The following is a 24,895-nucleotide window of genomic DNA, read 5'->3' on the forward strand; positions in this document are numbered from 1 at the left end:
AACAATAAAATTTTGCACAAACTATTGAATTTTGGCATAAAACTATTGAAATGTGATCGAACTGTTATGAATCATGTAATTATTTTTGCACAAATATTACTTTCCCGGCGAAAATGAAAGCAGCAAGAATAATAAAACTCTAACAAACCCCTACTACTTGCAGAACCTTACTTTCACTGCTGTTTAAAAATTCATAATTTTGTGGATTTTTCTATTTCATATTATAATTTAAGGGTGCTTTTTATTGTACTTCTCGAGCAAACAGAAAAGGGTGCTTTGCTAATAGCGTAAAATTAACACATTTATGTTAAACATCAACACCATAAATTCACCAAATAAGACAAATGTTTGTCTCTGTTTTGTCTGTGTTCTTGGTTAATTTATTTGTTATCTATCACTGCTAACCCTTATTTCAATATTATTTTGAATATTTGAAACGCAACTCTTGCTTTTGTCACTTAATAAAAGGATTACAAACACCCTGCATATCCCTGCTTCTCATGAAATGCCTGGATTTTTGATTTTGAATTCCCTAGTTTTCCTTATACACTGAACCACTCTATTTAAATTTGTAATGGTTTATGGCTTTTATGTATTGTATTTTTTATTATTGTTTAAAAAAACTAATAAATTTGTCATTTAGCATCATTGACTTCGTTGTTTAAAAGTCAATTGTTTGCTAGTAAAAAGGGGTTTTCAGACAGACTTCTTCCTATTGTCTGTACGCTAGAACGCCTTTTAATGAATTTCTAAAACTGAATTTGTTTAAATACCATAAAATTTATTTAACAATTGTTTACAAATATAATAAGTCAGTAACTATTTGTGTTCTGGTAGATTTTACATGCATACAATTTCATTAGTGTCTTAATTTATAAATGCAGTGAATGATTCTTATGATTAAAAACAAGTTAGATTTACTATATATGCGTTATACTGTCCAGCTAAAATTTCAATCCATGTTCTGTTTTAAAACAAATTTTTTCGAATTAAATTTTCAAGAAGATGTTGTTTTTGAAAAAGTATTTATTGAGATTAAGCATTGGATGTATGACTTAAAAATTACGTACATATCTTCTGAACTCGGTTTTTATTTTTAACTAGTTGACCGCCCCGGCTTCGCCCGGTAGCATTTACTATTGTTAGTTCTTTAAGTCTCTCCAACCCACATAAACCTGTCTGTTCTTATTGATTTGCAAATAAAATGTCAAAATTTGTACTGCATACTTTAGGGAGCTTTTTTATTACAGTTGGCTGGACTCAAAAAAATTCCGAGTTTTACCCGGAATTTTTGAATATTTTTTTCTTTACAAACCATCTCCTGAAAATTTCGAATCGAATAAAAAAAAAATCAGCCAAATCGCTTCAGCCGTTCTCACGTGATGACATTGCATACATGGACCATTTCATTTTTATATATATAGATATAGAAGATGGATAACTTCTATGTTATTTTAAAGGGTACGTTTAAAGGGTAAGTTTTTTTTACTTCAAAAATGTAGATTTTTTCCCAACAAAACGTCTTATGCGGGAAGTTTTGCTTTACTTCTTTAATTTAAAGCACACCGATTGCTCACCGAAGCTTATGGTGAATGTGTTCCATCAGTTTCATTGTGCGATAGATGGTTTGTGCAGTTCAAAAGTGGAGATTTAGACACGGAAGACAAATATCGCCCAGGCCAGCCAAATAATGTATGAAGACCAAGAATTGGAGGCATTACTGCATAATGATTGTTGTCAAACTTAACAAGAGCTTGCAAAATCATTGGGAGCTACTCAGTCAGCAATTTCAAGACATTTGAAAGCAGCAGGATTCATCCAAAAGCAATGGGGAAGTGGGGTACCATACGAATTGAAGCCCAGAGACATTGAAAGACGATTTTGTGTGTCTGAAATGATGCTTGAACTATATAAAAGATAATCATTTTTTTACCGCAACATTACTTGTGGTACAAAATGGATCCATTACAATAACCCGAAGTGTAAGAGATCGTATCCAAAGAGTAGAATCGTCACCAAAACCAAATATCCATGGCGCTAAGGTAATTCTCTGTATTTGGTGGGAGCAAAAAGATCATATCTATTATGAGCTGCTGAAATCTGGCCAGACCATCACAGGGAACACAACCGATTCGTTTGAAGCGAGCATTGGCCGAAAGACGCCCAGAATATGCGGTCAGACTTGAATCCGTAATATTCCATCATGACAATGCTCGGCCAAATGTTGCAAAGTATTTAGAATGAAGTGGTTGGGAAGTTTTGACCTTTCCCCGTCCGACTACTATTTGTTTCGATCGATGCAGAACGATCTCTCTGGAATACGCTTCAATTTGCAATGGATTATCCGATATTGGCTTGATTCGTTCTTGGCCTCAAAAGATGAGTAGTTCTTTTTTCTCGGAATCCATATGTTGGCAGAAAGATGGGAAAATGTCATAGCTAACAATGGCCAATACTTTGAATAAATTTCTATTGTATAAATGTTGCAAAATAAAAGCTAAACATTTAAAAAAATCACGCATTTTTAAGTCATACACCCAATAGTTAAAAAGGAGTTTGACTTTTCCCAGGCGCCAGGAATGTTAGAGAAATGGTTAATCTTCATTAGAGATATAAAAGAAATGGGACTTTTCAATCCATATAATATACAATTTCCTCTATGTTTGAAAATAGATGAGTAAAGATGCAATGGGGAAAGTTATCATTACAAACAATGAAAAGTATTATGGAGAGTATGAACATATCGATTGAAAAGTGTTTCCTAGGTGCTCAGTAGTAGTCTCAGATTACAATATTTACTCCTACGTAGGAAGCCAAGCTTCAATTAAGGTCCTCAATATCGACTTAATAAGATCTAAATGTGTTCTCAATTGCATTTATTCTCTGACTCAGCTTGTACAACATTTTATCTAGTTAGTAACGGTTCCAAAAAACGAAATGGCAAACGAATGCGGGAAAATCAACCAGAATGAAGCTGTGGACCCACTGAAGGGTTTTCAGATATAAAGGATATTTCACACGGAGACCATAGGATTCATATCTGATCTGTGAACTTTGGCTTTGTATATTAATCCGTGTATTCAAACCAAAATTAATGAATAATGATTATTAACGTCTAAGAAGCCAATTAAGCATTTCTATAGTTTTTTTCAAAGACACATTCAGGATGGAAAAACATTATCAAGATTTTTTTTTTCGAATATGAAAGAATACAAATTTAACTTGGTTTTTCATTTCTGTGGAGAAAAACTATGTGATGCAAGTTTGAAAAATGTCAAACATTGATTGCAAACATCAATAAATAAGCATTTTTATTACTTAATTTGGAAGGTTGTTCAAAATGCAGAAAATCTTAATACAAATTGGAGGAATTCTTTGAGAATAGGAAACGGAGCTATTTGGTGTAAATATGATCCAAATAAAAGTCACTTAAATAATGTTCACATTGTTGAAATAGTGTCCCAAATATACAAGATTGCTTATATGCAATATGCTGGCATATACGCACGCTTTTCTTAAAATTGTCCATGACCAATTTTGATGAATGTGCCTGAATTTCGTTGATGCTGCTTTGAATTGTCTTCTTCAATATACGGCTGGTTAAGGGCTTGTTGGGATAGATCTTCATTGACTACAAATAACCCAATAAAGAAAAATAGTGTTAAATCATATGGTATAGAAGGCCCATTCTGCTCACGGAAACGAGAGAGTACATAACCAGGAAATGTCTCATGTAGTAATGGAAGTATGTATTTCAATTGAAACCAAGTGTCGTCCACATCTATATCATTCAATTTAGAAAAAAAGAACTCTGTAATAATATCGCGTCATTGAGAACCAGTAACATTCACTGATTGACCAAGCTCATTTTCAAAGAAGTAGATTCCAATGATGCGTCCGGACCAAAATCCGCATTAAAGAGTGAATGTGAATGCATTTTTATTTAGACAATAACATGTGAAACACAAATTTGGAATATTGATTTAGATTAACAAACTCATCAAGATGAAAATCTGCTTCACGCTTAATATGATTTTGTCCGAACTGCAAACGTGATAATTTCTTTGACATATTTTTCATATAAAACATAATTTGTTTGAACTATTACCGCGATTAGTTCCTGGGCTATATGGATATGTTCTATTTTAAACCCATTATATTAGAGAGATCTGTTACTTTAACATTTTGTTGTATTAGTAGGTCTAGAGCTTCTTAAGAATTTCGTGGAAGATCGGTGAACTTATCTAAGCGATCTTGTTCTGTTTTGAATGGTGGTCACAAAATTATGTTGAAACTTTAGTTATTTATTATTATTAATTTCAATACAAAATTAGTTTTTTAATAAACTTTTAAACTTTGCAAACATTTACTAAAATATCGTGTCATATCTTTGTCCACTCTTCCACATAATATATAAATGTACTTAAAAGAAAACTTTTTTTCAACAAACAACATCCTCCATAGAAAGTACATTAAAAGTGTATTGGCAACATTTAAAAACAAAATTTGGGAAACAAAATTAATATATGATGCGCAGTCTCCTTGCGGGCACAATTGGAAAAAGAGGCAAAAAGCCATAAACACCTACACTCCCACATTTCTTATCCTCGTTACAAATGAGAGATACATTGAACCCGCATCTTTTAAAACTCTTCTTTGACGATATCTCTTACACCCACCATCAGCATCGGCATATTTATCACTCCACACATTTTGCTCTGCTGGCACTTAGATGGTAAAACCCCACCAACCAAAACCAACAAAAACCATAATATTTGTAATCGTATGGCAGGCCAGTCATTCAGTCAGCCAGACCAGACCTGAACAGCCAGCCAGTCGTTCAGGCAAAACGCACCATACCTAAAAAGCCATAATGTCGGTCGACCACAAATGAACGAGGGTTTTGTTCAGCAATCGTAGTATTTGCTTTTTGGTGTCACAACATTATACTATTGTTGTTCTTGTTCTTGTTGGTTTTCTGTATTATTTAGTTTTGCCTCGCGAGTTGTTTTAACAGAATACAGCAGCGTTATAATGTTGTACATATGGATGGTTGGATGGATGGTTGGATGGATGTTTGTATAAGTTACTCGTACTTCATTCTACTTATTTTATCTTATGTTCCTGGTGTTGGTTTTGCTGCTGCTTCCATTTGTTCAATCGTAATAGGTAGGAAAGAAGAGACGAGTTCCCCACAAAATATATGTATGTAGTCGCATGTGAGAATTGGATTTCGGCAGACAGAATGAGATGCCAGATACAATGAGTGGATATGTTAAAGTAGATACATAGATAGTAAGCACAAGCAGATACAACAATCATACAGACACAATTGTGAGATACATTGGGTTCTGGCACACACAAACACACACAGATACTCAATTTTATATACAAATAATTCACACACACTGCCACACAAAGATTTCAGTTTTCATTTTGAGTGTGTATTTGTATTCTCATATTGAATGAGCAGAATTTTTTATATATTATCCACAGTGCACAGTAGCTCGTACTAACATGAGTGTGTGCCAGGGATGGAATATGAATAGTTTTGTTTCCGTATCAAAATAATATTCAAATAGAACTTTTTTCATCCTTAGACTATTATTATATTTTGTTATTATTAATACTGTTGTACAGAAATTTGTCGATATAAAATACTGCTATAGGCAGGAAACAATCATTTTCGACAGGTTCTTCTTCAAGTTGCTGAAAAATTTTAAATATACTTAAGAATGGTGTAAAATATTACAATATATTTGTCTCACAGTAATGCTTATGTACCCTTACTTCAATATATTTTCCTAAAAAAAAAATTTAACATAGGATATTAAATCAAAAATTTGTGCTAGAACAAATTATATCTCAAACAAGTAAGACGGGTATATAAATTTCGGATGTTTTTTTTAATTTTTTGGAATTTTTTTTTTTTGGAATTGTTATTTTAATTTTTTTTTTAAATTTTAAAATTTTTGTTTTAAATTTTAAAAAAAAATTTTGGTTTTTTAAATTTTTTTTGGTGAAAAAAAAAATCGGGTTAAAAAAATCCATTGTAGGTCTATGGTCTTATATAAGGTGTTGCAAAGGTCTTTGAAATATCTAGTAACCCAGATATATGTCAAAAATAGGTAAAAAATCTAGGTTGCCATTTGTGGACCGATTTTGCTGATTTTAAAACTTCTCGAAAGTATGTCTGACAGAATTATTGAAGATTGGATCCCGAAGATATCTGCGGTCTTCAGAAAATTGATTTCAACAGAGAGACAGACGGACATGGCTTAATCGACTCCGCTATCTATAAGGATCCAGAATATATATGGCCATAACTAAAGCACCCCCTCAATGAATTTTTTTCATATGTTATTTTTTGTATAAAATCAGTTTTAAATATCTATTATGTATTATTTTCATTTGTTAATATGTTTAGTATTGATAAACAAATACCTTCAAAGTTAACCTTTCTATAAGAGGTAACTTCAAATCAAAAAATATTTTAAGGTAGAAAATGAAACGGACAAAACTAAAGAACCCCTTCAATGATATACTATAAAAAAATTTTAATTCATTTTTTGTTGCAAATCCTTTGTTTTGGATGGCACAAGAACATCTCTTGGCATAGATATTATGTTTTTATGGCGTTTTTCGATATTCCTTCCCAAGCTATTTTAACGGCATGAAATAAATCGTGAAAATTTCCAATCCTTAGTTCAGCAATTTTCACGATTTATTTTCATATTAACAATGTGCCACAAGTTCTCAATAGGATTTAGATCGGGAGAATGACCAGGCCAATGAAGAACTTGAATCTTATTGCTCTATAGCCAAGTCTTACAAACTTTGGAGGGGTGCTCAGGATCGTTATCCTGTTGGAAGCTCCCTATAATTGGCATCTCTTCACTGGCATAAGGCAACATTACAACTTTCAATACATCACGGTGCACGAACCGATCCATAATCCCATAAATTTTATGATTTGGCCCAAATCCTTGACCAGAAAAGCAACCCCAGACCATTACATTGCCACCTCCATGTTTAATTGTTGATTTGCAATACTTAGGATTCAGTCTTTCTCCTTTTGGTCTGCGTACATGCCTTATTCCAGCGGAACTTTTTAAGTTGTATTTGGATTCGTCAGGAAACAGTACTGTCTTTCATTTTTGGACACTCCATTCGATGTGGGATTTGGCAAATTTCAGTCTAGCTTTCTTGTTATTAGCTGATAGAAATGTTTTTTTTTTGCTGGTCGTCAGCTGAATAATCGGGCTTTGGCTACTCTTCTACGGATTGTTCTTTCGCTAACGCATAATCTTAAACTTGTTCGTACTTGAATAGCTGATGCTTTAGGATCTTTTTGTATTGCTCTTTTGATCAAGGAATCATAATATCGTATTTTTTTCGCGAACGACCTCCAGAATTCACCGGTGTTAAAAAAAAATACTTGTTCCTTGTCATTGTTTTTTTTCCTTTTTATCTTTTGGAATTTTTAAGTCCATTCATTGTGATTCCCGATATGCAGTACCGAGTCAAATTTTTAACATCTTATAAGAATGAAAAAAAATTTGTTGATGAAAAAAAAAATTGGGTTAAAAGATATTATTCCAGATTTTGACCCATTGTAGGTCCAACTTACTATATCCTTGTATACATCCTAACAATGGACTTTGAAATATCTATCATTAGATATCCATATTGACTATATCAAAAATATGCCAAAAATCGAGGTTTTCCCGGTACCACAAAATTCAGACCATAACCTTAGAGTCATGGATATTTGGCTTTTATGTCGATTCGGCTGGTTGGGCGGGCTTCACGTACGATCTCTTACACTTCGGGTTATCGTAATGGATTAATTTGTCATAGCAAGTAATGAATCGGTGCAACAAATTATTTTCTTTTTTAGCATTCAAGCATCATTTCGGACATGCTAAATCGTATTTCAAAGTCTCTCGGCTTTAATTCGTATCGTACCCAATTTCGCTGCTTTTGGATGAATCCTGCTGCTCGCAAAGGTTTTGAAATTGCTGCTTGAGTAGCTCCTAATGATTTTGCAAGCTCTTGTTGAGCGATCTTTGTTTTCCGTGTCAAAATTACCCCTTCTGAACCGCACAAACCATCTCTCGCACGTTGAAACTTTTTTCAAAAAAAAAGTAAAACAATCTTCCCCCATATGACAATTCGTTGGTACAAAAAAAATCATTTACACTATAATGTTCAATAACTAAGTGAGAATAAATGACAGATATGTACCCTACAAAATGACATATAAGTTATTAAAAACAAAAAACGCGTTCAAAAGATACGTCATCCATTGTAAATACCGCATTTTTAAGTCATATGTCCAATAATAAATTTGAATTGAAGAAATATTTAGTGATTCAATAAGGAATTAATTCTATAAAGAATGTATTAAGAATTCATTATTTTGAACCTTTGGCTTTTTGATTTTTATATGACTAATTTTATAAAAATTGTACAATTAGTTATAAAAATATACACAAAAACGTAAATAAATTTTTTTCAAATATATCCCTCTATGTCTATTATCTCAAGAACCCATTCAGAATTTTCTATATATTTTTTATACCCTTCACCATGGTGAATTAGTTGATTAGTGTTTGTAAACCGGTTAACCGAAAACCCGTTTTTTTTTCGCAATTTCGTTTTTTTGTGAACCGATTAATTTAATATGTTGATTTTCGGTTAAATTTGTTAATTATACCCTTTGCCATGAGTGGCAAGGGTATATATCAGTTTGTCATTCCGTTTGTAATTTCTACATTTTTCATTTGCGACCCCACAAAGTATATATTCTGGATCGTTATAGTTAGAGAAGTCGATATAGCCATGACCGTCTGTCTGTATGTTGAAATCAACTTTCCGTAGCCCCCAAATTACTTACAAACACGATTGATACATCAATATATCGGGAATTCTCCCGGCTCAGTTGCTGTTGTAAATCGAAACAATCAACCCACAAATGGCTGAAATATAAGGAAAGACCGGGAAAAACCTAGATTTTTGGCATATTTTTTATCTATATCTGGATTACTAAGTCATTAATATAGACAATCTGGATATGTAATGATAGATATTTTGAAGACCATGTATATAAGGATGTATATAATAGTATAGTATAGTGCAATGGGTCAAAATCGGAAAAATATTTTTTTTTACAAATTTTTTACAATTTTTTTTAATTTTTCCAATTTTTATACCCTTCACCATGAGTGGCATGGGTATATATAAGTTTGTCATTCCGTTTGTAATTTCTACATTTTTCATTTGCGACCCCACAAAGTATATATTCTGGATCGTTATAGATAGCGGAGTGTGTTGAAATCAACTTTCTGAAGCTCCCAAATAACTTACATACACGAATCAATATCTCCGAAATTCTTCCGGCTCGGTTGCTATTTAAAATCGAGAAAATCGGTCCACAAATGGCTGATATATAAGGAAAAAAACAGGACAACCTCGATTTTTGACCTATTTTTGACCCATATCTGGATTACTAAATCATTAATATAGACAATATGGATATCTAATGATAGATATTTCAAAGACCTGTGCAACGACGTATATAAGACCATAGTAAGTTGGACCTACAATGGGTCAAAATCGGAAAAAATATTTTTTAAAACGAATTTTTTTTTTCACCAAAATTTTTTTCACTAAATATTAAAAAAAAAAATTTAAAAACTAAAAAAAATTATTAAATTTAAAAAAAAAAAAAATTTCGAAAAAACAACTGGAAAAAAAATTAAATTTTGTTTACCTAAAAATATTTAAAATTTTTATTTTAAAGTATATTTTGGTGAAGGGTATATAAAATTCGGCACAGCCGAATATAACTCTCTTACTTGTTTTTTTTAATTTGTCTTAAATTTTTTTGTCATACATTTTTTTCACTAATAAATTAAAAAATATTTTTTTTTTAAATTAAAAAAAAAATCGAAAAAAATTGTGAAAAAATTTAAATTTTGTTTAGCTCTCTCATATTTTGCTAATTTTTTTTTCTTTTTTGAGATATTAGTTGACCAAGTACATTTTTGTATTGATAAGAAACGAATTTCTATAAAAAAATAGTTTTTTCGTTTTGTACCTATATTTTCAGAGTCTGTAAGATAATATCAACTTTTCCATGCCTGTTTTGTGTGTCTACACTTTTCATTTGTTTGTTTTTTTTTTGTTTCTGCTCACTACAACGTCGCATCAACATTTTGTTTGTGCCACAGATGGCTTGTTTTCGGATGAGTGAGTGTATTCCTGGCTAAATTTTGTACGAATAACAACAAAATTTTATTTATCTTTGTGTTTGTGTATCTCTTTTGTTAATAATATTGTAGATACACATGAATGTATGTATATAAACACAGATAGAGAAGGACAAGCCCGCCCAATATTATCCTGTAATTATGATGCTCCTCCCAGTTTTTGTGTTGTTGTTGTTGTTGTTTTGCTATAGATGTATGTATTCTACATTCTACATACTTATACTATATCTTTGTTTATACAATTATTATGTAATTGTATTCTCATGACTGACTGTTCGCATTTATCTATGAAGTACATATCCATATATATTTATATCTGAATGTGTTAAAACAATAGTAACTACTACGAGTATGAAAATATGTTTAATTCACTTAAATTTTAAAGATTTTTATAATTTTATGAAAATGGAACATGTTTTAAGAAAAATGATAACAATTTAGAGCAATTAGCGAGAACATTTCGAATAATTTTTAGCCTTAAACGCTTGTTAGCTGTAATTGAGATTTATGTTTGCATTAGTCAGCTTCTTTATGTGAGATGTTCAAAAAAGAAATATTTTTGGATTTGATTTAACTTTAATTTCTTCAGCATTATATCTAAAAAAGAAATGATCTTTCAGATATAATTTCCGCAATTCTTCATAAATTTCTATTCTTTAAATTAATTTACATTTCTTTAAATATGAAAAGAATTGCCATCCAACCATTCTTATACATTTTTAGATTTAAAAGTGTATAATAAAGCTGTCATATGGGCTAATCCTGCGTGACGAACGTTTCATTCTTACACGTTTTCATATTTAAATATGAAATATTTTTGATCGCAAAATTTTGTGACGCACGTTACAAAAAGTGGAATAAACTTTAAAAGTTGAAGTGTTTATTCGTAATTTTAGCGAATTTGGCATAATAAAGCACACAAAATCTTATTCCTAAAAGAAAGATGAATGAAACAGAATTCTAATATAACTTATTTACATGAACAATCATTTGCCGTTTTCATAAAAAAGCCGAGAACATTTTGTTACGCACGTTACGTGACACTCGTTACAAATTATCCAGATGCTAGAAAAGTATCTCCTTTTCCGTGAGAAGTTGCGAAAAATTCCATTCAAAGTGAAATTACTCAAAATTCATTTGTATTTAAATTGAATGGTCAAAAATATAGCTGTCAATCGAACCATCTTGTTAACATTTCAGTAATTATAAAAACACATTAAAAAATTCAATTTTTTTTGTATACAATTAAGATATCTGACCTAGTGTTGGATTTGATAACCATTTTTGTATGAATGACCATCAAAATACATTTTGTTTATATATAAAATATAATATACATATCAAGTCTAATATTACAATTAAGAATTCCAAGTTTGATTCATTTAAACATTTTTTTGTTGGTAGACTGTTTCTGGGACTTGTATTCATTGAGTATGAAGATTTAAAACACAAAAATAATCAAGATTCTAGATTATTTCATAGTATTTTTAACCATTTCCCCTCTTGGGAGCATATCGCTTCCACAAATCACCTTCATCTTACATGATATGTTGTTTTCGCGTCTTCCCACGTAAGATTGCACTGTCTTAGGTCTTGGAGTATCGTGTGTCTCCATGTATTTTTTGGTCGACCACGGCTTCTTGAACCTTGAGGGTTCCACTCTAGCACCATCCTTGTTATACTGTCAGGATTCTTTCTGATAGTATGGCCGATCCACCTCCATTTACTACATTTTATTTGTGTTAGTATGGATTCCAGAGATCCGTGTTGCTGATGTTGTTAGGCCAGAATATTCTGCATACGATTTTGAGGCACTTGTTGCTGAATACCAGTAGTTTTTGCGTCATGATGTTCGATAGTAACCAAGTTTCAATTCCGTACAACAGAGTAGACTTTACACATGCGTTGAATACGATCCACGACTGGTCTTAGAGAGTTCATATCGATAAAAAAAAGATTGCGACCTCGATGTAGGATTAAGATATAATTTTAGGTATAGCCGCTTAAATTTTAAGTCTGTTCGACTTTTAAATTCTTACATGATCTGAGTTCAAGAAATCTGGGAATAGTTTCGCATGATTACGAATGTATTGAAGAGTGTGTTACTCTTGATATTATGAAAAGATGACGAAAAGATTTCTTTGGCAAAAACTGGAACTTTAGTATTGGAAATCATATAGATTATATTTGATTGCTACACAGAGAAAACAGATTCGTGATACCAACCGAATTTGTTGCCAATCGAATGATTCGGTTGCACACATAGAATTTTTCAGTTCTAACAACAGAAAGTCAGTTGAGGCAACCGAACTTTAGTTACCCCTTCCAAAATCATTCGATTAGCAACAAATTCGGTTGCTATCAGGAATATGCTTTCTCTGTGTACTGTTCAGCAAACGTAAGCTAGGATGGTCATTATGTTTAAGGAAGTTATCCGAAATTGATTCAGCATTTTAACATTTCTATATAATTTCCTTGGCAGTACTTACATAGTATGAATATAGATTTCTCAATATCTGAACTTACATTACTATTGTGGTTTGAGAGGAACAACTGTAAACTGAGGTCCAGTAGGACATTTATGTCATATTCCTATTCAAAGAGTTGTCGTTTTTGAATAGGAGTAATAAAAAATTGTAAAATTCCAAAATATCATAAGTACTGAACAGGATTATCTAGGGACCAAATATGGTCACGATAAACCAAATCGTTACTGCTCCATCCTGTTGAAATCACATCTACAGATCAATGTCTTCGATATTTCCAAACAAGAAATCATTGATTATGATGCCTTAACGATCTCCACTGACCGATAAACGCGAGTTCAATTTCATTTTTAAAGAAATAAGGTCCGATTTTGCCACCAGCGAGAGATGGTTTGTGCGGTTCTGAAGTGGTGATTTTGTTACAGAAGACAAATATCGCCCAGGCCAGCCAAAAAAGTTTGAAGACCTAGAATTTTGAGGCATTACTCCATGAAGATTGTTGTAAAACTCAGTTGGGAGCTACATACGCAGCAGTTTGTAAAAATTTGCGAGCAGCAGGACTGATTTAAAAGCAGGGAAATTCGGTAGCATACGATTTAAACCCGAGAGAACTTGAAGAGACAATTTTGCATGTCCGAAATGCTGCTTGAACGAAATAAAAGATAATTATTATTGCATCGAGTCATTACTTGCAATGAAAATTGAATTCATTACGAACCCGAAGCTTAAGAGATCGTATGTGAAGCCCGGCCATCCGGCTGAATCCACACCAAAGGCAAATATTCATAGCGCTAAGGTAATGCTCTGTATTTGATGGGAGTAAAAGGGTCCTATTTATTGTGAGTTGCTGAAATCTGAGAGAGATGGTTTATGCGGTTCAGAAGAAGTGATTTTGACACGGAAGACAAATATCGACTAGATATGAAACCGTAATATTCCATCATGACAACGCTCACCCACATGTTGAAATACCTGTAAAAAATTATATAGAATGAAGTAGTTGGGAAGTTTTAACTCACCCGCTTTATATTCCTGACCATGCCCCGTCTGACTACTATTTGTTTCGATCGAAGCTAAAAGCTCTCTCTGGGATACGCTTCACTTCAGAACAGAGTATCCAAAATTGGCTTGAATCGTTAGTTATTGACATCAAAAGATGAGAAGTTGTAAATAGTTTATCTTCTCCTGCAGGCAGTTGACCAGATATATGAAAAAGTCAGGTGTAGTTAAAAGGTTGTTTATATTTATCAATCCGGACAGAAAATCTATGTAAGCTCTAAAGGAAGATGAGTTTTCAACATTAAAAAGAAAAACAATTATTCCAATCGCACTTAATTGGTTAAACGACGGCCATTTTTTGTTTTCTTTAGCTAAATAAAATAGAATACCAATAAGAAACGGATGAATGAGTGTAGTCTAACCTCAGGCTACTTCAGCACGACTTCTACTCGTACCACGAGACTCTAAGGGAGTTTGAGAGAATCAATTGTTGTGGGGTCTGAGTAAGAGTGTGTTGTGTGTATGTAAATGATACAAATGAATAAATGTATGAGATGTACAAACGAGTGTGTGTGTGTAAATATTTCAGAGAGATGAGTGACTCAAAAAAAAAGTTTTTTTTTATAAATTTGAAAAGTATTATAGGGTTTTATTTGATTTGGTTTCGTTTTGTACGTTACAAAAACGATAAACTTGGTTTCGATGCTGTGGTTTCAATTTCTTAATGTTTAAGAAAGAACAAAAAAACAAAACATGAACGCCTCCGTGGTAACGATTGTGCTATATATTGTGTATAGTACGAGTATATACTTAGTATAGATGTGGAAACAGAAAACAGTTTGTATGTAAACGCAGATAACAACAAATACTCCTTAGGGGTCTTCGTTTCGTCGAAATGTGACATTGATTTGAGAGCAACAAAAATTTTTACAAACATTCCAACAAAAAGACGGCGCATAACCGCATAGCAAAATAGGAAAATATCCCAAAAACACCCAGTCAACAATGTCTGGCTGAGGTTACTTTAGTTGTACAACAAAAAAAGAAATGAAGAAAAAAATATAGAAAAAGTTATGATTATATATATCGTTAGTTTAGTGGCCAAACTAGTTAAGTCCATTTTTACAACTTTTACTGGAGTCACAAAAAACTTGCTAAATTATTTGTTTTAAATATTAATAAAGTTTTTTTCTGATTTGGTATGATTTGTAATAATAAATATACACAGTTTAGAGGTCCTTTTTTAGGACTTAGCTTATTTTCAATGAATAATTTTGTATTTTTTAAAGGACTTAACATATTTTGTCATAATTTTGCTTTCTTTATTTTTGTCGTTTTATCTTTGTTGTTTGAAGAAATCGGGGCTTTGCCTTTTTATACATTTTTAGATAAATCAAAATTTTTTCGTCAAAATTGGCAAAACTTGGAGAGCACTGAGGGGAGCCCTTTCCCTTTTAATGAGTTTAATAAGATATATATACCAGCCCGAAGAAATTGTTTAGCTATAACAGAAATAATATGATGAGCTATTTAAGAAAATCTTATTTTATATTTATATTCCGAATTTGGATGCGTGTAACTTTTTATAGGGCCCAGATATCTATTGAAATTTTTTCTATTTCATTTAAAATTTTATCAGAAATATAATTGATATTTAAAAAAAAACGACCAGTCACATCAATACCAAAAAAAAAGTCGGCCAAAAAAAACAATTTGTCAACATAATATCTCTTGAATTAAAAGATATAAGCCACTCATGTAACAGTATTTTTGTAGATATGTTGAAGTACTATCTAAATATACAATTTCTTGGCATTCGGATAAAAACTAAATTTTTGGTGTTTTTATACCCTAACCTTCGTTGTCATTCCGTTTGTAATTTCTACATTTTTCATTTCCGACCCTATAAAGTATAAAAATTCTGGAGCCTTATAGACAGCCATGTCTGTCTGTCTGTCTGTCTGTCTGCCTGTCTGTTGAAATCAATTTTCTAAAGACCCCAGATATCTGTCAGACATGCTTCCGAGAAGTTTGCTATTTAAAATCACCAAAATCGGTCCACAAATGGCTGAGATATTAGGAAAAAAACAGGACAACCTCGATTTTTGACCTATATTTGGATTACTAAGTCATTAATATAGACAATATGGATATCTAATTATAGATCTTTCAAAGACCTTTGCGATGACGTATGGATCTACAATGGATCAAAATCGGAAAAATATTTTTTAACTTGACTTTTTTTTCACCAAAAGTTTTTTTTTTCGTTAAATATTAAAAAAAAAAATTGAAAAAACAAAAAAAAAATTTTTTAATTTAAAAAAAAAAATTAAAAAAATTTTTTTACAAAAAAAATAAATTTTGTTTACCTAAAAATAGTTAAAATTGTTATTTTGAAGTATAATTTGGTGAAGGGTATATAAGATTCGGCACAGCCGAATATAGCTCTCTAAATTGTTTTTTTAAATTTGTTGGCCCGAGAATATAAATTTTGGGGAGCTGCCCACTAGCTGCCGTTTCAACTACGAAACCATGTAAATACAAATCAACTCGAAAACACCTCAGCAATGACTGTGTTTCATTAAGCTAACTCCAGCCGTTCACGAACTACCGAATTATCCTTACCCTCTTGTGTGGTTTTCCACACATCTGTAATTTTAATAAATTTTGCACTAAAAGATGGAATTGTTCTAGCTCATACAAATTTATTTGATGATAAACAGAAAAACATAATGCTAGTGTAAAATATATAGACTTACCGTATGTGTGGAAAACAACACATGCGAGTGTGATGAGGGTTAAAGTCACTAAAGTTGCTCTCAAAAGTTAAAATTATATCAATAAACTAATAGTTTAAACCAGTTCGGCTTTATTATTGGGTGAATGATTTAAAAATGCGGGATTTTTTTAAATTTTTTGCTTTTATTTTGAAATATTTGCACAGCTATAATATTTTCCCATCTTTCTGGCAAGATGTGGATTCCGAGCCAAAAAAACTTCTCATATTTTGAGGCAAAGAACAAATCAAATAAATATCGGATACTCTGTTCTAGAGTTGGGCATAATCGTTCTTTTTACTGATTGGTCGTTTTTGTTCACAACAAATAAATGAACAAGTTCGTTCTTTTTGTTCAGTTGTTCACTTCAATTCTGTGGTGTTTGACTGAACAAAGTGAATGAACAATTACTCTCTTAATGTTTTTGCAGTGAACAAAACGAACAGGTCACTTCTGTTTTTGGAAAAAGAATTTGATTTTAATAATAAAGAAATGAAGAAGGAATTATATAAAATTCAAACAACATAAATCCCATTTAATAGCGTATTCAAAATACAAGTTTCATATAGTGCCAGATTACCAAAAGGAATAAAGTGAATAAAAAGAACAATAAAGAACAAGATGATTGAACAACTTCACATTGTTCATTTGACTGAATTGTTCAATTGAACTTGTTCGTTCATGAACAACCCAACTCTACTCTGTTCCAAAGTGAACGTTTTGCATCGATCGAAACAAATAGGTGTTGGACGGGGCAATGTCTGTACTATAAAGCGGGTAAGGCAAAACTTCCCAACCACTTCATTCTAAATACTTTTTAACAGATATTACAACATGTGGCCGAGTCATGATGGAATATTAGGGGTCTCACCGCATATTCTGGGAGTTTTTCGGCCAATGCTCTCTTCAAATGAATCTGTTGCGTTCGGTACAGGTTCCCTGTGAGGGTCTGGTCAGATTTTTACAGCTCATAATAGATATGACCCTTTTGGTTCCATCAAATACAGAGCATTATATTTTGGTTCCATCAAATACAGAGCATTATATTAGCGCCATGGATATTTGGCTTTTTTGTCGCTTCAACTGGTTGGCCGGGCTTCACATAGGATCCTGTAATGGATTAATGTTTAATCGCAAGTAATGATTTGCTGTAAAATGATTTTCTTTTATAGCGCTTAGGCATCATTTCGGACATGCAAAATTGCCTTTCAAAGTCTCTAGGCTTTAATTCGTATGGTACCAAAATTTTTGGATGAATCTGGCTGCTCACAAACGTTTTGAAATTGTTATTGTAGTAATACCTCCAATTCTTGGTCTTCAAAACTTTTTTGGCTGGCCTGGTTGATCTTTGTCTTTCATGTCAAAATCACCACTTCTGAACCGAACAAATCATCTCACGCACGTTGAAACCAATGGAACACATTCACCATAAGCTTTAGCAGCTTCAGCGTCACTTTCTTTTCAATTAAAGAATTAACGTAAAACTTCCCGCATATGACGATTCGTTGGTACAAAATTCAATACCGATTGACTCAGAATCTATTTCTAAACGATGTCCGTCCGTCTGGCTGTCCATGTATACTTTGAAGATATTTCAATCAAATTTAGCATATAAATTTGTTTTCGGACCAATGACGAATTCTATTGAAACTGACTGAAATCGGTTCATTATTTAACCTAGCTCCTATACAAAAGTTCTCCCAAAATAGGACATTTTTGTCATAAATGTCTGATTTATATAGGTATGCTTATAAATTCCTCCATAAATAAGTTTTATATAAAAGGAAATCACATTTGATTTTTTTTGGATCAATCCATAATTGCAATTCCATATCATCGTACGTGACATTTGTACGCCTATAGAGTGGAATAGATTTTGCAAAAATAAGAGTATCTGAAAAATAATTTGGTCTTTATGTTCCAATCAGAGGGTACTATATTTTAAAATAATAAAAAGTTCTTTCGAAATATTGTTGTCCAAAATATTGAGCGAAACATAAAAACGTGACATAAAACGGAACTCATTTTGAGGTACATGTAGAAATATGCGAAAATATTCGAATCGTGAGAGGCGTAATGTTTTCTTTTAATTTCTTATACTAAACGAAATATTTTTCCTTTACAATCCGTCATATTTAAATAAAAACAATCTTTGGATTATTTTTTAATAAATAAAATTTAATATCGTACGTGACATACCGTACGTGACATATTTTTCTCTTATAATAAAACAATCTAAATTCTGCAAAAATATGTATACAAAAACTAAAAAAATTAATAGAAAATATACATTCGGTTTCAATAAACAATTTGACAATAGCAAAAAATCCATCAAATTCATTTCATACTAACTGTACAAGCTAATTGGGAGTCTAGTTTTCGCCGCAATTTTAGCCTGAAACATTAAAAAATTAAATATAATCAGTTTAAACTATTATTTTTGTCTTTAAAATGTTGAAATTTGATCTAAATACTTTCACATAGCAAAATTTTATTATTTTCTTCTATTCAAATCATCTTGAAAAAAAAGTTTCAAGTATTTTTGTGTTTTCAGTCGTGGTAGCGATTCTCGTGAAATTGCCCATATAAGACCCACTTCCCAAAATCACTTTAACGAGCATAAATCTCTTAAAAATGTTGGTATTCACATAAAATTTAAACAGAAATAAGTAACATTTAGAAAGAAATCTCAAAACCTTATTTCAGGACTATCGGTCCATAATTAGTCAAAGCTCCTTTATAAGGCCCACTTTCGAAAGTACTCAGAAAAAAAATTTTATTTTATTTATCAGCCCCCAAATGGTTGACCTGGATCCGTTAGTGGTGCAGGGTATTATATGGTCGGGCTTGTCTGGCTAGACCTTTTTACTTGTTTTACTTATGCTACTGTTTTAAATTTAAATCTCAATTGTTGACTTAACACATTTACTTCCTAAGCTAATAACGATATGTATTTCTGAGGTTTTTCTGCTGTTTCGGGATGGTGGGCTATTGTGGGGTTTTTTTAATTCTTGTTCTTGTTGTTTTTCTTTACTTTTGAGGTTGGGGAAATTGAAACAGACGAATGTGTCTTTTTATAATTTTTTTGTTTGTTCTTTATTTTATATGTAGTATTTCAAATAATCTCTGGTATTCGACTTTATAGAACAGCACAGTTTTAGTGTACAATCAGCAACCAACCAACTGCTTGGAGTAGTAGTAGTTAGTTACATAGTTAGTTTGTTTAAAACTTCAAAGCAAATAAACGAAACGGCGGTAAAACTGAAAATCTCAAATACGTGTTGCTCGATTATTATGTTAGATAAAAAGAAATAAAAAAACTAACAAGAATATTGCATTATCCTTTATAAGATTTAAAAGATAAAAAAAATATATAAAAATCAAATAAGAATATTTAGTTTGCAACAGTAAAATGTGCTCAAATATTTTGAAAAGAAAAAAAAAGAAACAACCCCTACTGAGAGTGTAGTTAGTTGATTGAGTAACAAACTGTTTATCATTATTATAAGGTTTAAAGTAGTGTGTGAGTTTGAGTTTGTGTAGCTGTGTATTTGTATGAGTGTATCTGAGGAATAACGATACATCGTCGTCCTGCAATCTACCCTCTAAACAGTTGTTTGTTAAGGATGATGTTGTACATAGATGTTGATGATGATACTTATAGGTTGATGCTCTACTCTGCTACCATCTATGGCACAACCACCACCATCGTATCATCATTTGTTGGTCTCTATATTCTGCCAGTTTAGTGTTCTGTTCTGTTTGAAATCCAATCTCAATGTTTGTTTATTTGTTAGAGGAGATTCATCTCTTCACAGATACACGACAATCGGTCACAATTGAAAACACACACACTCTCACTCACAGTTACACAGATACAAATACAAATTCACACACACAACATCCTCAACATCATCTTTAAATATTAAACCCAAACAGTTCATTCTCTGTCACGACGTCATCACGTCAAATACGCGACACACTACGCATTCGTATCCTATAGATATTATGATATTTTACTAGATTTCATAATTTGTACAATTTTTTTTTTGAAAAAAATAAAAAAACGAGAGACATCATCGACGTCAGTCATTTGCTTGGATACATTTTATGTGAAATATTTTCTTCCGTTGTGTTACTGTTGCTGTTCTGTGGTGGCTTCTAATTCAGTATTTAATTGTAAAGTGTTTACGCAACGAGTTGATACGCTTCCGTTTTGAACATAATTATAAAAAAAATATAAAAAAATTTTGTCAAATAAAAAGAATTAAATTATAAAATATAAAAAAAGAAATATTTAAGAAAAATTAAATAAATTAAAACAAATTAGTGAAAAATGTTTTAAAATATTAAAAAAATATATCATTTAAGTTTAACAAAAGTGCCAAAGAAAGCTGGAAATATCAAAAGGATTTAATAAACCAAAAGAACCAACGAAAATTTTAAATTTAAAATCAAAGCTGGAATAATTTTCAAATAAAATGATTTTCGATCGTTATGCTGCCTCAGGTAGGTTTTGTGATTAAAAGTGAAACTAAGATAAATTTCCAAAAAAAAAACCAAACTTTAAGCTTTTAAAACAAAACAGTTCAAAAGCCGACGGTTCCCCAAAGTGAAAAATTTTAAAATTGAACAAAAGAAAATAATTAGCAATCGCAAATGATAAAATGAAACATTGGCTTCGTTAGAACCCCTCATATAAATAAATTATAAAAAAGTACTTTTTGCTTAGTGAGTGCCCCACAAAAAGGACAATGCCCAAGAAATGGTATTTGTTCCTACATTTAAATGAAAGTTTATTTAGTTAAACAAAAATCTTGCTAAAATGAATTGTTTTTAGATTAAAAAGTTTATGAGTTGCAGTAAATTATAAAAAAATGTACTTTTTGCTTTATGGGTTTCCCACAAAAACGATGATACCTAAGAAAGTGGTCTTTGTTCCTCCTTTTAAATGAACATTTATTTAGTTAAACACAAACCTTGCTAGAATGAATTGGTTCTAAAGTTAAAGTTAAAATTTAAAGTGTTGGAGTGAATTATAAAAAAGTACTTTTTTACAGCTTTTTGTAATTTTGTTTACAAGTTCAGCAATATGAAAATTTGATATCATAAAAATGAATGACTAGTAAAGGGCCCCTCATACTACTAAAAATAAATAACCAGTATTGTTTTTTTATAAAACAAATATGAATAAAAACAGTAATACCCCAAAATAAAATACCTTATTCTAGCGACGAATAAATCACACACGGCTATGGTTTAAAAATCTAAAAATGTCATGTGCCTTGAAAGGTCTTTTGAAAACCCTTGGAATGGCCTTAAAGGTGTTTCCTATGTTGAGGCTTAGTAACAAATATAAAAAAGTGACATTTTATATTCTTAAAAAAGTACCTTTTTGGTACTTTATTCTACGACAGCAAGGGATAAAGCTATAGAAAAATATAGCTTTATTCCTTGTAAACCTTTAATGTCCATTAAAAGGCTTTAATAAAATTACTTAACAAAAGTTTTCCATATTAAGGCTTAGTAACCAATATGTAAAAAAAAATAAATTTAAAAAAGTACTTTTGTTCCAAAACACCAAGGATTAGGATTTTCAAACTCCCTTCAAAAGGCCTATAAACTGTATTAAGGCTTTGTAGCTTAAATTATCTAAAATAGTAAAATGTACCTAAAAGAATCTTCAAACTGCTTAAATAAATTTAATGACTTGATTGGAATAAATATGAATAAAATAAAACCTAAAAAAGGAAATTTTTGTCAGTTGATTTAGTTCACCATAAGACTAATGCCAAGGAATAAAGCTGCAACCAAAATGTTATATTATTTAAAAGGTTTTTTGAAAGTACCCTCAAAAGTCCTAAAATGTGTTTAATATTAAGGCGTTGTAGCTAAAATTAACTAAAATAGTAATATATAAAATAGTAGTATCTACAAAAAGTACCTTTCTAGCCTTTTTTCACTTTACCAACGGCTAAAAGTATTAAAAATAACTTTCAAACTGCTTAAACAAATTTAAAGACTTGATTCTTTGGATCTAATATGAATAAATACAATGAAACCTAAAAAAGTACCTTTTTGTCACTTGATTTAGATCACCAATGTTAAATTATTTAAAAGGTTTTTAAAAGTCCCATCAAGAGGCCTAAAAAGTGTTTAGTATTATTGCTTTGTAGCAGAAATTTACTAAATTAGTAATATGTACCTACAAATAGTACATTTCTGTTGTTTTACTCAGTTTACCAATGGCTAAAAAGGAAACTTCAAACAAATTTGAAGACATGATTCTTTGTATCAAACAAAACCTAAAAATGGTATCTTTTTGTCACTTTATTTTAATCACCAACGGTCGAATGCTTTACCAAAAAGTAGCTATTAAACAAAATGTTTTAAAAATGCTTATCATCCAGTATTTTTGCCATTTGATTTAGTTCATCAACGAAAAGCTTTTAAAAGCTGCATAAAAGTTATAAACAGTATTGCTCCGTAGCAATCCACCGACGGCTTTAAAATGACTTTAAAATTCCATCAAATTCAAATATGAATAAAACACAAAAAAGTACCATTTTACGCTAAGGTACACTTTGCCAACGGCTAATGCAAAAGCTAAATTTGTATATCCCTTTAAAATTTAAAAGGCCAATCGAATGAAATCAAACAAATTTCCGTTATTGTTGCTTTGGCACGAATATGAACAAAATTAGTAATACCTCAAAAAAGTACATTTTTGTCCTGTGATCAACTATTGCAACATAGTTACATCCTGTGAAAGTTCTTTGAAAGGACCATCGAACGACATCAAACTAATTTACGATATTGTTGCTTTACCCAAAAAAGTACCTTTTTGTCCTGCGGTTCAATTTATTAAGGCATACAAATACATACAGCTACAATTTTGTATAATATATAAGACTTTTGCAAGAACCCACTATATGACATAAAAGTAATTTTAATACCGTTTTTTTTAAAGCAATTGTGGACCAAACTAGTAGCACTTAAAAATTTACTTTTTTGATTTTTTTATACATTTCGCCAGGGTTAAAGTTATAGCAAAAATATGATAAAGGCTTTAAAAGCCCATTTGAAGGCTTTAAAAAAACTTGTTTATTGTTTCTCTAATACAAATAGGAACAAAATTAATAAAAGTACTTTTTGGAAAAGTAAAAAAGTTCTTTTTGGTTTTTTGATCCAGTTTAACAACGGCTAAATCTAGAATAAAAAATGTATATCATAAGATAAATTTGTGATATGTATTTCGATTTCTTTCAACAAAAATACGAACAAAATTTGAAAAAATTATAACCTAAAAGTACCTTTTTGTCCTTAAATTAACAAATAAATCATATTGATACGTATTTGATATTTTTATTTTTTTTGAAAAAGTATTTAATAAAGTTTAAAATAAACTGAAAGAAGAACAAAACCTTTTGGATATTGAATTACAAAACACTTTAGTTTAAAGGACAGTGTATTTGATGAAAATTATTAGCATTTCCCAAAATTATTTGAATTTCAGGGAGTTTTTTTATCGAGCCTTATAAGAAATCTATGAAATGGAAGAAATTTCAAAATAACAGTAATTTAAAGTAAAATGTTTAACAAAAATTGGTTTACAATGTGTAAATTTTTAAAATTATGTTTAAATTACATTGATATTATTGAAATATTGTTGTCTCTTTAAAAGCATTTTATGTCTTGCAGTTTATTTAATGTGACCACATTTATTTTACTTTTAGAACAACTAAATAACATATTTGGGGGATTCAAACGGTCTGCTATTAGGTCATATTGTCCTAATATACTATGATAGTTGAAACAAATGTTTGTTGTGTTTCAAACAAAAAAGTTCTGAACTAATAAGAGTTTTTGAACTAGGTTTTGTATATATTAGGACATTATAACAATATGACTTAATAGCAGATCGTTTGAATCCCCCAATTATCAAACCATTTTTATAATTTTAAAGTATCATTTTTATGGTATCAGGAGATAAAAAGCCTAACTCAACTTTTCGAAAATTTCTCAATTTTGTTATACATATTACTATCTAAATAGTTCTGAACTCTTTGAAAATTATTTTGTTCTTCTGTTACTTAATTTAATTTATGAGAAGTGAGTACAATCACATTTTGTCCGTTTTATAATTTTCATAAATTTTGGAAATCAATTTTTCAAACATCACCAATATTTGTCCTTGAAGAACTTTACTATTTCTCTCAAAGAATTATACAAAGCTTTCGAAATTCTTTAAGGACAAATAATAAAATAATTCACAAGCAATTCAACAGTTTTTGCGCCCACCTGAAAAATTTAAAAATTACACTTAAGTTGTTTTGTCAAGAGTCCACAGTTATGTTGT

General features: G+C 30.9%; 1 protein-coding gene across 2 annotated transcripts in view; it reads left to right on the forward strand.

The window, feature by feature from the left end:
* ham (hamlet) overlaps window positions 1-24,895 on the forward strand; it is an 82,965-nt gene that overhangs the window by 21,349 nt on the left and 36,721 nt on the right. The window contains exon 1 of one of the 2 annotated variants that reach the window (XM_065501277.1): window positions 20,926-21,045. The exons of the other annotated variant lie outside the window; for it this stretch is intronic. Within the exon in view, the coding sequence (XP_065357349.1) occupies window positions 21,018-21,045 (28 nt within the window). The 5' untranslated portion in view covers window positions 20,926-21,017. Of the gene's footprint in view, window positions 1-20,925; window positions 21,046-24,895 lie in introns of those variants that run through there. 2 annotated transcript variants of the gene reach the window in all.

This window comes from Calliphora vicina, chromosome 2 (genome assembly GCF_958450345.1).
Source record: "Calliphora vicina chromosome 2, idCalVici1.1, whole genome shotgun sequence".
NCBI classification, from domain to species: domain Eukaryota; kingdom Metazoa; phylum Arthropoda; class Insecta; order Diptera; family Calliphoridae; genus Calliphora; species Calliphora vicina.